Here is a 16,979-nt window from a genome sequence, read left to right as displayed (position 1 = left end):
TTCTCGTTCTCTCTTCTGTCCAGACTCCAGAGGAATTCAAAATGGACACCCTTGATATCTACAGCTTGACCTTCAACTGTGCAAGGAACCTTGTCGATGTCGACAACTTTGCGCAACATTTCTTTGATGCACTCCCCGCGTCGGGTGCGGGGAGCTCCGCACCAGATCTGATATTCCTCTCTCTACAAGAAATCGCACCTATCGCCTACTCATTCCTAGGAGGATCTTACCTCCATCCCTATTTCGATGGATTCCGACGTGCAGTCAGCAAAGCGGCCGCACATCGTTGGGACCACCACTACGAGAATTTCCTGAGCGACAATACAGGCATGACCGGGCTGATGCTGTTCGCACGCCACGATACCCTCGAACAGATCGCCTGGAAGGACACGGCACATGTTGGTTTCGGTGTTTCGGAAATGGGAAACAAGGGTGCTGTCGGGGCTCGCCTGGGATATGTAGTGGAAGCGAACCCGACCAGGACTGTTGATCTCACTTTTGTTGCGGCGCATCTGGCCCCCATGGAGGATTCCTTTGAGCAGAGGAATATGGATTGGAAGAGTATTGTCGAGCGCCTTGTGTTCACCCGCTACTCAGACGGGCCACCAGAGTTGGAGGCGACCGAACACACCGGCCTCCTGAACGACGCAGCCTTCGCACACTCGGATCACAGTCGTCGCGACCTCTTCGCGCCAAACGCCTACCTCTTTGTCGCTGGAGACCTCAACTACCGCACCTCCAACACCGGACCGTCGCTCAAGGAAATCGTACATTTCCCACGCCGCAACGCTGGCCTGGACGACCCATCGCACTACACACAGCTTCTGAAGAACGACCAGCTCACGCGCGAGATGCAATCCGGCCGATGCTTCCATGGGCTAACAGAAGCGCCGATTGACTTCCCCCCGACATACAAATACTCCGACGCAGCACGCGAAGCAGCACGACAAGGATGGAACACGGACCAGGAATGGAAATGGTCCAGCCACCGCTGGCCCAGCTGGTGTGATCGAATCCTCTACCTGGACACGCCCTCGTGGGTGGGCGAGGGGGGAAAGTACAAACATTTGCATACGAGGCACTGCCCCTCTTTGCACAGTCAGATCACCGCCCCGTTGCGCTCGTAGCTTCGGTGCCGCTGAGACCTTTGGGCGAGAATCACACAAGACCGGAAATGCGAGCTGTGGCTCCGTTTTCCATTGATCCGAACTGGCAGGCGAGGCGGGACATGGCGCGTCGGAAGGAGATTGTGGTGGGTGCTGCTGCGTATCTGGGACTGACCTGGGAAGGGAACCGATTATTGTTTGTGTTGGTGGGGGGTATCTTTGGCGCTTGGATGCTTCTTCGATCTATGGAGATTTGATTTCTGGTTAACCAGGTAGGGGGGGAAGGTTAGGTGTGTTCGGAAGATAGAAGATCATGCAATGCTGATCACCTCGGCTCTTTGTAATGTTGCATCAGTGTCAGCGTCAAGGTTCCCAGTTTCGAATTGTTAGTCCTGTGACGAGGAACTAATCAGATAACCGCAGAAAACCGGCTATCGGCTGGAACAGCCCAATGAGTCTTCTTCGTTTAGCAAGCCAGCAAGCCCGCACAGCTGCAAGCCCGCAAGCCCCCAGGGTCACATGAACCGAGCCGATCCGAAACGGTCTGGATGCAGGATGCAGAATGCAAGTAAGATGGATGAGGTCACCGGCTTAAGCCCTCCGAATATCGCTTAATGACATGGCTGAGACCACATAGTAACGCTCTATGCAGCTCTAGTCTGCAGAAGTCCAGTACAAAACTTCTGGAACATGTTCCTGCACAGTGGAGACAGGCCCGTAAGTTAGCAGGAGCACATCAGGAGCACATCAGGAGCAGATGAGCACATGAGCGCATTCAAGTGACGCAGCTTTAAACATTGACCACGTCGACCTCGCACCGAAACGCAGTACGACTCTGCCAAGCCAGCGTTTCAGTAGAGGTGTCAATAGTCAAGCTTCTAGATCTATGGGCAACGGGATCGAAAAGGGAAAAGAAACAGAAACAATTTGGAAATCCAAAATAAATTCGGCCAAAAAAAAAGAGAGAAAATAATACCAAAAATACAAGGAAAAAAAGAAGAAAAAACGAAGGAAAAAAAAAAAAAAAAAAAAAAAAAAACACAGCGTGGGATCCACTGCCTCCACAGGGATAAGAGGATGAAAGGGAGAAATCCAGAGCAAATCTGGAATGGCCACGTCAAAGGGATGAATTGGATTGTTTGTCGGTTTCATTGGAATTGGCCATGGTAATAGGGGTCATCCCGCTCGGCCTGGTCGTGTTCCCCCTCCTGCTTCACTAGGCACACTGATTCACGGTGAACAGAGACCAGTACAGATGACCGGTCTTGATGCATGCACATGTACAGTGACAGGGCTGATCAGGAGAAGATCAGAATGTTCCTAGATTGCCAAACAGGCCTAAAGGGGACAATCGAAGAATCTCCCCTGAGTTGTGGGGATGTTTCCAGAACAAGAGGCCCGAGGCCTTAACTCGAAACTGCCTAAAATTACGGTAACAAGATTGAGGGCAGAGGTCAGACGGGATCAGGGAGCAGGGAGCAGGCAATCTCAGGAAATAGCCAGAGAGATCAAGAGAGATATAGATGTCATGCTGGAAAAGGCATGGGTTAAAGAGCCGATCAAACCCGCATCTCCGGGAAGGGGAGATCTGGAAGTAAGAGAAAGATTAAAGAAAAGAAAAGAAAAAAAAGAAATAAACCCTAAAATTTCTACAGGTCTAAGCCATCTTTTTGAGCCTCTGATATAAACCCCGTCTCTTCCTCCGCCTTGACCTCTAATTCTTGCTTTCTCCATCCCCCTTCGACGTCATCGCCTCAGTTTTTGGTCCTGCTCTACACTCCTCGACGATAAAATCCGACTCTTCACCCGACACAGATCAAGATAATACCTCACACCATGTACTCATGCGCCAACTACCCCCGCGGATGCCGAGGCCGCGTCAACAGACAAGGCTCCAAGTGTTCGGACTGTGTGGTATGTTCACCGGCATATATCCCATGGTTCTCTAGTCCATATAGCTAACAAGATCCAGTCTCTCAACTTGCGCCGCCCAGCCTCAGCTTCTCCATTCGCCCAACCGCGCGAGTACAAGCGCATGCTGCCTTCAGAGCTCTTTGGCGAATCCTCAAGCAAGGCGCCCGAGCCCCGAGTGTAAACAGAACCGCGCAATCCGAGACGGTCTGGAAAAAAAACCTCCCACCTCGCCTTGGAGCAGATGTGATTTCGTTCTGCTGGCTAGGACCTGATCGATGATCTCCGGCCGTTCTTTGTCTATTTCTCTACTTTGACTCTGGGCTCTTGGCTCTCTCTCTCTCTCTCTACCCCCTCCCTCTCCACATCTCTCATATGCATCGCCGGGAGTTTCTTTGTCTCATCTAACGACGGCGGCCATCTTTGCCATGATTTCTTGATTTGCCCCCCCTCCTTCCTACTTGATCCTCAGCTCTTTACTCGCGCATGGGATTTTCACCATATCCGCCGGCTCGGAGTGGAACCCCGTTTATTGCGCGATTCGGTTTTCCCATTTCTCTCCTTGGAAATTCCGGCATGAACTATGAGTCGCCATTTTCCTATCTCGCTCATTTGGGTTGTTTTCGGGGGACAAAGACCGGCACTATCTGCCTTTTCTTTTTTTTTTTTTTGCATGGAGGATATATAGATCGCATTTTTGCATGGATACTACGGAACACATGGAATCTGCCACTGGTGGGCAGTGGCGCTGATGCGGATGGTGTCCAGCTCTCCTGCCCTCCCTCACAGGTGTAGGCGTGGGGGATTGTTGCCTCCCATCCCTCTTCTTATTGTTATTGACTATTTCCTTGCGCATACGTGTGCTTGTGTGTTGATGTTTGCTTGGTTCTGGTTCTTCGTTTTTTTGGTCATGTCCTATTTCCTTGCTTTTCTTTCCTTTGTTCTCTTCTTCTTTCTTTCTTTGTGATGCCCATACCCACCCCTGTCGTTTGGTTTTTTGTATTGAAATTACCTTATTGCGCTCATGTCATATCATTGTTAGTTCTTCTAGTGCTAGATACCTTATTACCATTTTATTGTCTTTTTTTTCACCACATTCTCCCTGACAACCTCGATCCTTCTATCATTTCACTCCTCCCAATGATGTGTTATGCAGACCGACCTACAGGTAGTTTCCACTAAAAGTCCAGACTAATCGAGTGAGGCTCAGCCCTGCAGATCTCACGCCGTTGTGAAAGCTACTTTGGTTTCCAGCCCCCAAAGCCAGCACCAGAACAAATGGGGCTGTGATCCTCTTGGCCCCCAATGCCGACATGTTTCGGGTTTGGTTTCGAGTGAATTCGAGTTCGATTTCTATTTCTATAAACTTCAGCCGCATGAAACGGTCCATAGAAACTCCGTGCACGCCCCCGCCATTGCCCGTGGCAGTCCCATCGGCAAGGCGTTTCACCCTGGTATGCTGTACATGTTCACCAGCCCCCGAGCCTCAGCCTCGTTCTCGCCAGTCCCATCTATCCAGCACGCTAGCTGCGCTTGTTTGTTTGGGATGCTCCTGTACTGTAGATCCTGGGTCCACGCTCGCACTGGATCGGGATGTCAGTTATACCCTGTCCCTGGTCCTGGTCCTGGTCCTGGTTCTATCCCCGCCGGACCATGGCTTGAGCTGAACTCGCTCTCTTGACTCTTGTGGTTGGTCATGTCGCACACGGGTTAGGCAGAGAGATTCCGCCCCCCGAATCTAGATCCGCTTGTTGCTCAGTGCTGTATTTCAGTCTATATAGTATCGGTCTTTCTGAGCCCGTCGATCTTTTCTCAACGCTCTTGCCTGTTCGGGCTGTATTTGGATGCCTGGGATGTCTTGAGTTTCGCTTGGCTTTGTCTTGGCTTGTGCCTAATCCACGCCGATTTCCTCACCGCTCGGCGTGCTGGAGGCTTGGGCTTGGGCTTGGGCTGACCCTTACACTGCCTCTTCCCAGGCTGTCGACTATCCTCAATCCGGATATACGGCTGCACAATGGCCATGGATCCGCACGGTGCAGGATCTACCGGGTCACATGGCCGGGAATCGAACATCCAGACCCCTCCCCGGGGCTTTCGTATTCGGAGAATTAACGAGCACACACCGGAGTTGTGACATGGACACCTGGACGGAGGACGGAGTAACTGGTGCGCCAGTATCCGAAAAAGCAAACGGGGTCTCTCCCAAAAAAGGGGGAAGAACAGGATGGGAAAAAAGAGGCCAAAGGGTGTCGATCACTTGTTTCACCAACACATACAGTAACTTAAACATCGTTCCAGTTCACTGATTACAGTCCCTCTCTGTGTATCCACCTGCCATTGATGTCCACCTCTGAAACTATTGTGCGGATTATTGTGATCATGGAAAAGACAGGGAATCCACCATGGCTGCCTGAACGCGCAAGATTATCGACCTCAGAGCCCAATGCTGCCAGCCCCCAATACAGTAACGAGACAAAAGAGAGAGACAGAAAGAAAAAAAAAAAAAAGAACTAAACTAAACTAACAGGAAAAGTGGAGATTCGTGAGAGACATTCCACTGCTCTGACAGATGAGATGTAAAACACGCCCGGTGGACCAGACTAGATGCCTCTAGTGTCTAGTGTGTCTTCTAGCGGATTCCGCCGAGCTTCTGTGCTATTGCTGTATGTGAATTATGCCAATGAATAATCGAAAATGAAACCCAGCCCCTTTTCCGTTGGGTCTTCGGTATTTCTTGCCTGCTTTGTGTCAGCCACAGCATCGATCGTCCGTTGTTTCAGGGTAGAAACTTGTGGGGATGTTGCCACGCCTCCACTACGGGATGTCTCTCCCGTTTCTGCTCTTCTAGAAGCCTTGCACGAGGAACTGTGGCTGGTTTGTCTCGTATTGGTATTACACGGCAGGTGACAGTTCCAGGGACGTTTGATTGACAGGCGAAATATGCCCCGGGCGGATATACTGTATCATACGGAGAGAGAGGGAGGGGCACATGTGAGGAGAGAATGGAATAAGTTAACCGAAATGACTTTGATTAATCCTAGATTGCTGTGTACTGTACATTAGATTATCTCATATCCAATTCACTGAGCCTGTGCCGCATACAGTATGCAGCGAGACAGCTACTGCACGGGAGTGGACTATCCCTGTCAAGCTGCCGAACCGCCCGACCAGGGCTCCCATAGGATGAAATCTCTCCGATCCGGCATACACAGCGAACAAGAACAGCAACAGGAATAGGAACAGCAATGGGGGATAATTGCAACATCTGACTAAAAAAAGGGCCAAAAGCCAAAAATACGACCAGGAACAACCTAATTCTGAACCTAACCCTCTAACGCAAACCGGCCTCCTCAACAGAACCGACCATTGATCAGCGCATGAACCTAGATCTGACACAAGTGTCAAACAGAGTGCAACAGCAATTACTCCGTACAGTACTCTGCAATGTGCCAGATAGCCGAACCGATCCAATCCAATCCAATGCAATCTAATCCAATCACAGTCACCATCACCAACTCTTCCGAATATCCGATCCAACCGAGTCTGGAACGCGATCCTGTTCCTGGCGGGTGGAAGCGCAAAACGGCTTTCACTTGAGTCCCGGTGTGTCCGTGTTCGTGTCCGGGAGTTTGGATCGCATGTTTCTGGTTCGGATCGTGGCGGAGATCCTGTAATTTCGGGGGTTCGGCGGATTGCGTGTTGCGCGGCACTTGGGGTTTGGTGTTGGGTGCTGGACAGGAATGTGTCTTGGGTATGTTATGCAGATCCAGTTGGGTAGATACAGTAGAGAGGCTAGGATTGGATCTGGAATCCTCACAGTGAGGCTGGTCAGTGCTGGATCGATCTGGCGTATTCTTTGGGTTGATTTTTTGTCGATTGTTTTTTTTTTCTTTCAATTTTAAGTTAGTCGAGTGGTGTTTGAGGCTTACGGCTAGGTCGGTCTATTGAAGGGACCAAGATTGGGCTCTTGTTTTGGGTGATTTTTGAGTATCCTCGTGATTCAATTTGGCTTTTGCCATTGAAGGCTAGATTTCTGTTTTGGCGCTTGCGTGGATAGGGTAGAGTGTCACCCATTTCCCAGCATCTGCCGACATACCCACTCCGCTGTCTTCGTATGCAGGGTCCAGTCTCGCCTGTCGTCTAGGGCGTCGCTGGTTGTCTCCATCTCGGGGTGGCAAGCCTTTCCTAGTTCCTCAAAAATGACAATCTGGTCTCGCATGTGGCGGTCTAAGCACGGCGCAGTCCAAGGCGGACTGGAGTCGTCTGAATTGGGTCTCTGATTCGAGATCTCTTCAATGAATCCGTCCACACAGCGGCCGACCAGGCTCTTGATCCCGTAGGCATCAGCTTCTGCTCGAGATCGAGACTTTGACGGTAGCTTTTGCTTCCCTTTGTGTCTTGGCTTTCTTCGTTGATCGAATGGGTCTTTGGGTAGACTGCCCAGAGCGTCATGTCCTATCCTGAACCCTGAGGAGGTATGGGCCACAAGGAGAATGTATACATGACTGCGGTGGCTTGTGGCTTCCGACGTGTGTATCTCAATCGGGACGGGGGTGTCGTCGGCAAAACCTTGATCAAGGTCGTCCTTTTTTAGCCCAGCGTTCGACCCATCGGAAAACGTGGACGATTCCAACTTCTTTAGTGTTCGGCGCATGGTCTTTTCGGTAACTTGCTCTATGTATTGACGGGCAGTCATTCCACTCCCTCCTGCATTGATGATTGGTGAATCTGGTGCTAGAATTGTGATGTCGATCTTGGTGATTCCCCCACGCTTGTGGTCCGTGAGATTGATCCATGGAAACCCGGATCCTGCAACTTGTGACTTGGCTCTCTGTCCTGCATCTGGTGCATCTTGGTGCACAAATGGATGAATGAGGAATTGTATTGACCCGAGCTCAACGGGCCCTGATGACCAGCCACGCTTGTGGAGCAAAATGAAAAGAGGAGGTAGTCCAAGTTTTGCAAAATTGGGTACAAGGACCTGTGAGGCATAGTCGTAGGAAGGCGAGAAAGACGCATTGGTTCCGCCTGTGATGGTAACGGTAATGAACGGAGCAGCTGCCTTCGATCCCACATGAAGTAGGTATGGATAAAGAGCTTGGAAGACAAGGAAGATGGCACCTGCTGTCGGGAGGTGGATGTCGTATTCAGACTGCACCTCGACTTGTGCTAAATCCACCAACGGGCCCTGACTTGATTTTTGATGCTCTGGGATGAATTTCAAGGTCTCGGACCCGATCTCATTGCCCGACACTTTGCTGTCGCTGATCTCGCCTAGCAACTTCACGGCTGCGACGTGGGATCCTTTTAATCCTTTCTTTCCCTGTCGATTTCCACGAACATGATCGATACTGACTGGTCGACTGGTTAATGTCGACAATGCGAGGGCAATGCGGACCAGCTGACCACCTCCTTCTAGAGTTCGACCGTTCAAATTGGTAGTCAGAGGTTGTGGCATTTTGAGAGACTCGGCTGCAGTTGTATATCCTAGGGTCCTGACGCTATTGTCCTACTATTATGTATTTATTGAATGGCTCCAGGGCTTTTCTGACGAGGTCATTAGGGGTCATCGTGAATATCCCAAGGTTCGAAGCCTCAGCTTGAGTCAGAATGTGTCAAAGATGCATGTCTTGGCGTGACTCACGGCGCTTAACGGCGCTAAGCTTTGCAATTTCACTAAGGGCTTCTGGGTGTGTTTGGAGTGTGAACTGTGAAGTCTCAAGTGTCAACAAATTGATCAAGTCGTACCTGCCATTGACAATGGCTCCTTCCCACTCTCTGGCCTTGCCTTGTTCCTGGCTTCTGCTTGCATTCTTCTCTTTACATCCCCCACATCCGAATATATACTCTACAGACTTTTGAAACATGTTTCCTTCATCCATTACACGGGATCGACTGCGAAGGTCTATGTCAACCCGCTCAATTCGCAAAACACGGAGGGTCCCAGAGCCCATCATGAGCCATGATGTCGCCATGCTTCAAGCAACAGCCGCAGCATCGCGGGCAATGCGTGGAAGTGATAGGTCTTCGCAAGATTCAAAGACCCTCTACGACCGTCTGGGTGGTCCTTTAAACGTTGCTGTCCCTCGAAGACGTCCCGGATCAGGCTTGCGGTATGCAGAATACGGGAACCAAGGAAGCTTCCCAGCATTTGAAACTCCACATCAATCCACAGACAAAAGCCGGGGGGCAAGCCAAGCTGTACGGGGCGAGGATTCTGCTGTTCTTCCGTCGGTCACAGAGTTCAATGGTCTTGATGGGCGGAACAGCTCTGTTCCCTCGTCATATCGTCGACTGCGCAAAGCCAAGTCCATGTTCTCGACCAGACAACGAACTTCACAGACCCCGTATGGAGTGCCACCACTACCATGTGGTGACCCCTGCGATCCTGAACGGAGCCCTGGTTTTCACTTGCCCCGAACAATGAGGCGCACGATGTCATTCCTGCACGGAAGTGGTCAGTCACAAAAGGATCAGGACGCCAAGATGCATGATGAATCTCTTCGTCTGGCTCGAAGCCAATTCAATCTAGAATCCAAAGACGTTGGGATCCCGACTCGTCGGTCGTCTTTTTTTCTCAGGCGTAAGAGGGAGCACAGGCCGTTTCGAAAGACCTTCCGTGCCACAAGTGAGGGTGGTACTGACCAAGACACTGGGTCTAGCAGGAAGTCTCGAAATATCTCGGGGTCCATCAAAAGCAAGTTCAAACGGGTGTTTGGTTTTTCAAAGATGCCAGCACAATCAGACTTACAGAGCGACACGAAGCATGGTGAGCCTTTGAAAACAACCCTCGTTGAGAGAACGTCACAGGATCGCTGTCGTCGTGAAAGTGAAGACACAACGCGCTATACCGGTCCCAGTCCTTCCCTGGATATGCCCCATACCCCCCGCTGTGATAGTGTTTACACTGGCAAGTCTCGAGTCACTAGTTGGGCCGACTCCAGCATGGCAGAAACTGTTACGGCCAGGAAATCTGGGCATCGTCAATCACTCTCCTTCATCGGAGAAGACGAAGGCTTAGATCAGAGGATGTCCACGGACGATATGGGACATTCTGAAAATCGGTTTTCTTTGGATATGAGAACAGGTTTCCGTCAAATGGGAGTTGTGAACAGCCATGACCTGTACTCTGCTTTGATGGAACAGATGGGTCGGAATGTCCTACCTAATCCAAGTGGTGAGATAAGTTTCGGGTCTGTCCCAGAGCATTCTGTCATTCCAGAGCGGACCACTTCTGTGTACTCTCAATGTGGTAAACACACTATCCGCCATGTCCCAAGCGATGGATCCTCGGCCTCTCCCAAATCATACTCTACAGCACGCGGTGGTGATCAGCCAAGTCCACGTAGGTATCAACTCCATCGAAGCCGGTCTTTTGTTCCCTCTCGGGGCATGTCTCTCCATGCGACAAGCCAACATGTCCCAGACAAATCTCCGCATTCACTGTGCGCTCCAGGTGAGGAATCCGAGGATGAAAACGGCAGCATCATCATTGATCGATTCGGAATTTCGAGAAGAGATGTGGTGTCTCCAAGTGTTTATTCTCGATCCACCAGTGGGAATACACCGACAAATACTGACAACACCGATTTACTGCCCACGCTAGATCTGCACGACGAACCTGGTACGGCAACAATATTTGCGCCACAGCGAACTGCTTACAGCTCACCCAAGCGTCTTGCTCGCATCGCCTCTTTTAGGACTCATGTTAAACCTAGTGCTGATTGGCAGCAATGGATGAGCTCCCAAATTGACAGAATTGAGCAGGCAAGCCCCACGAGGGAACATGTCAGGGAAGATGCGCAATTCCAAGATGATGACGAGTACTTTACCCAGTTGGCCCAAGCAGTCCCCAATCCTACACCAGTCTCGACAAGTTTGCTAAACACTCCAACTAGTCAGAGCTATATCGAACACAAATCTTCCCGTGAAGTCAGAGTTCCATCACAAAACAATTTCTCCCGTCCTTTCAGTCAGGCTTCCAGCAAGACAACGATCCTGAAGTTGCAAAACCCGGCACCGGTGGCACAGGATCAGTCGAGCACCCCAGCCACCTTATCCAACGAGAACGCATTGCCAAATTCTGGTCAAATCGCTCAGTGTGAGATGTCGTCCCCAATTCGGATTAGGTCCAGCAACATGCAGCCCCCAGAATCCCCAACTCCCAAGAGGATTGCAGCCAAGCGGTCTTGGGCGCAGGAGCAACACCGACGGTACTCCGCTAGACGTCCACTAGCTGCGCAGGATGGTAAGCCTGGTCAATTCCGGTCCATGCGCAACCAACGAGATGCTCGTGTTGATGGTGAGAATATTAAATATCAACATGAGTTCAATGACATGATGGAAAACTATCATCTCCAGGATATCCACTCTACCATCTCAAGCAAGCGCATGGTGGAGATGTTTTTGGACAGTCGACGCCAACAAATGGGTGAACCTTCTGATAATAAGACAGCAACCGAAGCTTTCATTTAAGCATGAGTCAGTCAAGCAGCATGGTATTTGATTAACGTTCAGCAGTTTTGTTTGAGTTCATTTGTTATATCCTTCCTGTTCTGTATACCGAGTCTTTGACTCTTGGTCCTTTACTTGAGATAGGTATATTCCCGCATGAATCAGATATTATTATACTATGAATGAGCCTTTCTTCCGGTTTACAATCAAAGAACATAATACTTACTGCAATCCGAGTATTCTACAGGGTTGCAGGTGAGTTTTTTAAATTTTAAAAAAAAAGCCAAAAAGAAACTCTCCCTCGGGGAATCGAACCCCGGTCTCCCGCGCTTATCGGTATTAATGACAAGCGGAAATCATCACCACTAGACCAAGGAAGATTGAATGACCGAGTTACTGCTCGACCACTTGGCTGGTTGATGGAATATTCGGCCATCTTTGACATTATGTTCATGCGATTTATATTGTACTTACAACCTTCATTGCGACTTTTTCTTTTAACATTTTATTGACAATATCTTCGCGAAATATGTGTTGATTGACTATAGTGGCAAGTTTTATAATATGTATACTATTTGACGATTCTGTTTCTTTAAAGAGGATCGCTGTCCACGTCTGAAATATGTAGAGATATATATCTCTTGTCTGTGCCCTAACCTGCAGCAAGGCGAGCTTTATATGGGGTCAGCAGGTCGAAAGGGACGTATATGTACCCTGTTTATTGTTAGACTCATAAAATACAGTGATTGCATGAAGCATTGATTTTTTTTACCGTAGACACACATATGAACGTTGTTGTATGGAACCCATAACCCACGGCATCGAATTCCACCAGCCCAGCGAGTACCGATTCAAAAGAAAAGAGAAAGGAAAAGAAAACCGTAAATTGCATCGATGGCATATTTTGATAAATGGGTATGATATGTATATATGTATTCGCCCACCATAACGCATAAGAGAAAAGGGATTGAAAAAAAAGACATTTGGTCAGACCATTTTGCAAGCATACATCCCAAGCCCAAGGTATCTTCACATCACTCCACATAGTTCGCAGGGAAAAATCCCTTCCGCCCCCTGAGCTCACCTTCCCACCAATCATCCGTACTATTAGATTTCTGAACAATGCGAATTTGATCACCCTCACGGAAAACCAAATCATCACCACCCTGCCCGCTGAAATCATATAGAGCTGTTACGAACGACGCGGCACGTTTGGGTGGGGGTGGGGGAGGACGCTTCTTCTTTGCGGCAATTGCAGTCGCCGTATCCATGGGTGTACCGCCCCTTGGCGAGGCAGACGCAGTCGTCGAAGACTGGAAGTAATCTATGTTTGGGCCAGCGGGGGCGAACTGCATTACGCCTTGCGCTAGGGGTTTTGCTGGCATGGATGCTGGCGGGGTAGGCATGAAGGAGCCACCGCCCGTGGAGAGGGGGGTTGTGGCACCGGAGCTGGAGACTGTTACGTTGTGATGGGTTGTTGTGGACAGAGGAGGTGAGGGTGAGTCTTCAGCGACGCAGGAGTTGGGCCCGAAGTTTGGAGCTGGAGCTGTTGGTCGGCTGCGCACTGAGAGGTTGGAGATTGAGGAGGCGGCGCTTTCCCTGCGATCACCTATTGAGGGTCGTTTACCATTTGACTGGTCAACTGATGCTTTGCGCAGAGCTTTGCCTTGTTGGAGGCAGCCGAAGCTTTCGATTTGGGACTGGATGGGGTTGTAGGCGTATTCCCAGTCTTGGACAATCTGCTCCATCGATGGAGGTGGGGATGAGAATCCCTCTTCTTCACAGTAAGTATGTAGCACTGTATAGTAGTGTGCCAAAATGCGATTTTGAATCTCGACTTGGGCTTCTAGCAGGTATGGGGTCAACGAGAAGACCAGGGAGATCAGGGTTGGGAGGCGCTGGCGGAGGTCATCGTCGGCAGCTTTGTATAGCTGGAATACGGTTAGTATATTTCATGCTATTAATCCGAGGCTTTAATCTGCATACCTCTTTCGCAGTGGCAAGCTCCGTCTCTGCTTTGGCTAAGTTCACATTATCGCGATCGGAGCGTTTGGGCTTCTTCGTGAGCCCATCGACACGGCCCTGGGAGCGTTCGAAGTCCGACTATTGAGTCGAGAAGTTAGCATTCACAGTCTAGCTTAGCACAGGACCATGACCCACCTTTTTGTCATTGCGCTTCTTGATTGTCTTCTTCATAGGAAGCAATGATTCCTTGGCATTTGCAGCTGGTCGCGTCATGCGATTCTCGACAGCATTGAGCTCCTCCAGCAAATCAGTCCGCAGCTCATCGTATTCCCTGCGTAGTCGATTTGTCCGAGCTAGTCTGACTGGGTCTGTTTCCACCGGGTTGTGGTTGGATGGGGTCTCCGAGGAGCCCATAATAGGACCGTAGAGGCCATCGAACTCATCGACCATTCGACTCTGGTATGTTGCGATGGAAATCCAAGCATCGCGCCAGGCTGTGGTGGAGTCGACTATCTAATCAAGTAGTGAGGGTTAGAATATGCGAACGCGCGTCCACGTAAAATGGATGCTCACCTTGCCCAGCAGCATATCCGCATCATCAAAGTCCTTTAAGAGCACAGCAATCTGGCTGTCATCGGCTGATTGCTTGTTTGTCATGCGCCCCAGGCGCCTTTGCATGTTCTGCATTTTGAAGGGGAGCTTCCAAGTCAAAGTACCGAGTGGGGAAACGGGTTAGAAGCGGGGAGAGATTGGAGTTGGAGTAGTCTCGGATTGTAGTATTGTAGCACTACCAAGACCAGTTCACTTAGCACACAATGAGATCCAAGTCCGAGGAGTGAAGGTTGACAGAAGTCGAAAACTGGAAAAAAGGGAGGGGAAGCATGACACATGGCTTGGCCCCAAAGTGTTTCAGCCTCTCATGCGGCTCTCTGGTCCCCTCCATCTTTGGACAGTGTCGATCAATTGTCTCGTTTCTATGGTCTTGTTGGAGTTGACCACTCAGTCCTGTGGACCCCAACTCCACCCAGGCTAATTAGGCCAAGAATTGATTTCAACACAAAGTAGGGAACCCTGTTTGCGGTTCTATATTTGATTCCGTGTGGGGGCTGGATGCTGGCCCTCGGAGTCGTGTTATTGACAGGGGGTTGCAGGTAGGGTGGGGGCCATGCCATTGGCTTCAATGCATTTCACAACACAGGAATCAGAAAACAGCCAAAGCAACTAGAATGAAAAGCATAGCAAAGTGGACAGAGTAGAGAAGAGAAAAGAAGTGAGCAAAGTAGAAGTATGACTTTCGTGCCTGAGGCCCACCGCGTTTACCTTTTCCCTTATCCGGCTTATCGTATCCTGGAACCGCGAACCATTGAACCTTCATGCATCTGCTGCCATGAGCTAGATGGCCTGACATGATGTCAACTCCGTCTTCGACTGCGCGAAGTGCCACCGCGACTTCGCCCCAGGTCACCGCGTCGGTCGTCAAATTCCACTGCCTTTACACCCACGATCTGCGGCGCAAGTCGAAACGATGGCAAGATGGCTATCTACGGTATCACAAGTTCAACAAGCGGATCATGGTCTATGACGATCATGGAAACTTCATCGGTGACCACCACTGGCGATCTAATGACGAGGTTCAAGATGGCGATGAACTCGAGCTGGACAAGGGTGTTCTCATCCAGGTTACCGAATGCACCGGGACGAGTGAAACCGATATTACCAACCTATACGAGAAGCGAAAGTCTAGTCAAGGCTCACCACAGATAAAAGCACCAATGTCCCAAGCTCCTCGCCCCGCGGCGTCTATCCGTTCCTCTGGCTCCCAGTCTTTTCGGTCGCTAAACGACCTGTTGAATATTAAAAAGCCACCGATTGGACACCTCTCTCCATATGAGCAGCGGAATCCGCCACAGAAGATGCAAAATACACAAGAGCCCATAAGACCGGCGAAACGTCAAAAGACAACTACGGCGGTGCCCGCAAATCCCGGGAGAACTTCACGCCTTCACAGTCAAGTTATTGATTTGACCGAGCTGAACCCGGCAGTTCCCCTGAGACAGGAGACAGAAAAACAGACAGAAATAGAGCCTCCTAGCTCTGGAGGTTTCCCGGAGGCCAATGCATACCCGACAGTTCGTGCAGCGACAAGGACAGTTGCACCAAAGCCAACATTGCCCCAGAGACCCAATCCTCCTACTGCCACAAGAAGCCCGGTGGTTGATGCGCCTCAAATGACGAGAAATAGACCACAACAAATGGTACCACCTCATACAGCACCCAAGGCTACAAGACCTGCCGCATCGAACGATATACATCAAAATACACCGCAGCCTATGCAGTCTCAAAGATCTGATCCGGTTGCCACAAGAGTTCCAGTCACTGCACCCGAAATGAGCAATAGTCGACCAACATCCGGGCAAATTCCTCTCACAACACCCAAAGCTGTGCAATCCGCCACACCTGTGAACAATCTGGCCCAAGGTCTGCCACAGCCCCAGAGACTCAACCGCACAGAACTTTCCAGACCTTCTGCTCCAACGAGACCAGAAATTTCTTTAGCCCAGGAAAGAACGACAACGGATGAACCCGTTACAAGGGCCACAGATAGACCGAACAATGTGTCAAACCCTATGCAGCCAGGATCGGGCCCTCTGACAGCCTCGCGGCAACCCCCTCTAGCTACATCCAAACCTCTTACCACTCGTTCTCTACCGATTGGATCTGTCCACACAAACAACAAGAATACAGAACCTCCGAAGCCTACAAATGAACCAGCATCCAAGGAAATGCCACCTCCTTCACGTCCATCCCCAGGAGTGTCAGCTCAAAAACCAACGACCTCTTTACGGATGGGCACCGCGAAACCTCGCAGGAAGCTGATGTACAGTGCACTACTGCCAGGTGATATCTTACAAAAATCGTCGTCTCCACCAACGAGAACTCCCCCCGACCCCAAACCACGTGAGACTGCCTCAACATCCCAAGAGCTGCAGTTAGTATGTGCCCATCCGATAGTCAGGATTACAACTCTAACATCTGCTTAGATTTACAAGACCAGTCGTTCCATCGACTGAGAACCTAGGGACTGCGAATGAAGATTTTATGCCATCACAGTCAACACAATTTATCTTTGACGAAATGCTAGATGGCTCAGGCTTCAAACCACCTTCGGCAATTCGAAATGTAACGGGAAGAAGATCCCTTGATTCGCCGTTGCGCAAATCATTATCGGATCCAACAACATTGATTTCACGAAAAGGCCACCAGGCCCGTTCAAACCTCACTAGAAGCTCCTCGACTGCAGCAGACCAGGAAAATCAGCCCAAAGAAGAAGGACCGTGGACGTCAGAAGCTTTGGATCTGTTTGATTTCTGGCCTGCTGGACGCCACAAACCAACTTGATGAACCCATGATACCAAGAATTACCTAGCATACCCACGCACATTGATATAACACATATGATAGAGAAAAACGATACCCAATTGCATTGATAAGAAAGCCTTTCCATTTTCCTGACAAGCAGCACTCAATGCCACCAAAAGCAAA

General features: G+C 50.1%; 7 protein-coding genes across 7 annotated transcripts; 5 read left to right on the top strand and 2 right to left on the bottom strand.

The window, feature by feature from the left end:
* Positions 1 to 41: 41 nt before the first annotated feature.
* On the top strand, positions 42 to 1,127 carry N7511_000463 (putative inositol 5-phosphatase; the record flags this gene model as incomplete). Its single annotated transcript, XM_057122888.1, has 1 exon — positions 42 to 1,127. The coding sequence occupies one exon, from the start codon at positions 42 to 44 to the stop codon at positions 1,125 to 1,127; it is 1,086 nt and encodes a 361-aa protein (XP_056988621.1).
* Positions 1,128 to 2,942: 1,815 nt separating this feature from the next.
* On the top strand, positions 2,943 to 3,201 carry N7511_000462 (uncharacterized protein; the record flags this gene model as incomplete). Its single annotated transcript, XM_057122887.1, has 2 exons — positions 2,943 to 3,020; positions 3,079 to 3,201. 2 exons carry the CDS (start codon positions 2,943 to 2,945, stop codon positions 3,199 to 3,201), a joined length of 201 nt encoding a protein of 66 aa, XP_056988620.1.
* A 3,882-nt stretch (positions 3,202 to 7,083) lies between these two features.
* On the bottom strand, positions 7,084 to 8,475 carry N7511_000461 (putative RNA 3'-terminal phosphate cyclase; the record flags this gene model as incomplete). Its single annotated transcript, XM_057122886.1, has 1 exon — positions 7,084 to 8,475. The coding sequence occupies one exon, from the start codon at positions 8,473 to 8,475 to the stop codon at positions 7,084 to 7,086; it is 1,392 nt and encodes a 463-aa protein (XP_056988619.1).
* Positions 8,476 to 8,972: 497 nt separating this feature from the next.
* N7511_000460 (uncharacterized protein) lies at positions 8,973 to 11,492 on the top strand (the record flags this gene model as incomplete). The annotated part of the gene is made up of 1 exon (XM_057122885.1): positions 8,973 to 11,492. The coding sequence occupies one exon, from the start codon at positions 8,973 to 8,975 to the stop codon at positions 11,490 to 11,492; it is 2,520 nt and encodes an 839-aa protein (XP_056988618.1).
* Positions 11,493 to 11,649: 157 nt separating this feature from the next.
* Positions 11,650 to 11,983, top strand: N7511_000459 (uncharacterized protein; the record flags this gene model as incomplete). The annotated part of the gene is made up of 2 exons (XM_057122884.1): positions 11,650 to 11,726; positions 11,755 to 11,983. 2 exons carry the CDS (start codon positions 11,650 to 11,652, stop codon positions 11,981 to 11,983), a joined length of 306 nt encoding a protein of 101 aa, XP_056988617.1.
* Positions 11,984 to 12,505: 522 nt separating this feature from the next.
* On the bottom strand, positions 12,506 to 14,123 carry N7511_000458 (uncharacterized protein; the record flags this gene model as incomplete). Its single annotated transcript, XM_057122883.1, has 4 exons — positions 12,506 to 13,402; positions 13,458 to 13,574; positions 13,632 to 13,949; positions 14,010 to 14,123. The coding sequence occupies 4 exons, from the start codon at positions 14,121 to 14,123 to the stop codon at positions 12,506 to 12,508; spliced, it is 1,446 nt and encodes a 481-aa protein (XP_056988616.1).
* A 719-nt stretch (positions 14,124 to 14,842) lies between these two features.
* Positions 14,843 to 16,835, top strand: N7511_000457 (DNA helicase ZGRF1-like domain-containing protein; the record flags this gene model as incomplete). Its single annotated transcript, XM_057122882.1, has 2 exons — positions 14,843 to 16,425; positions 16,478 to 16,835. The coding sequence occupies 2 exons, from the start codon at positions 14,843 to 14,845 to the stop codon at positions 16,833 to 16,835; spliced, it is 1,941 nt and encodes a 646-aa protein (XP_056988615.1).
* Between the last annotated feature and the right edge of the window lie 144 nt (positions 16,836 to 16,979).

This window comes from Penicillium nucicola (assembly GCF_028828085.1).
Source record: "Penicillium nucicola strain IBT 29836 chromosome Unknown utg000001l, whole genome shotgun sequence".
NCBI lineage: Eukaryota > Fungi > Ascomycota > Eurotiomycetes > Eurotiales > Aspergillaceae > Penicillium > Penicillium nucicola.
Note: the sequence above shows the minus strand (reverse complement) of the source record. Positions and strands in the feature narration are given on the sequence as shown.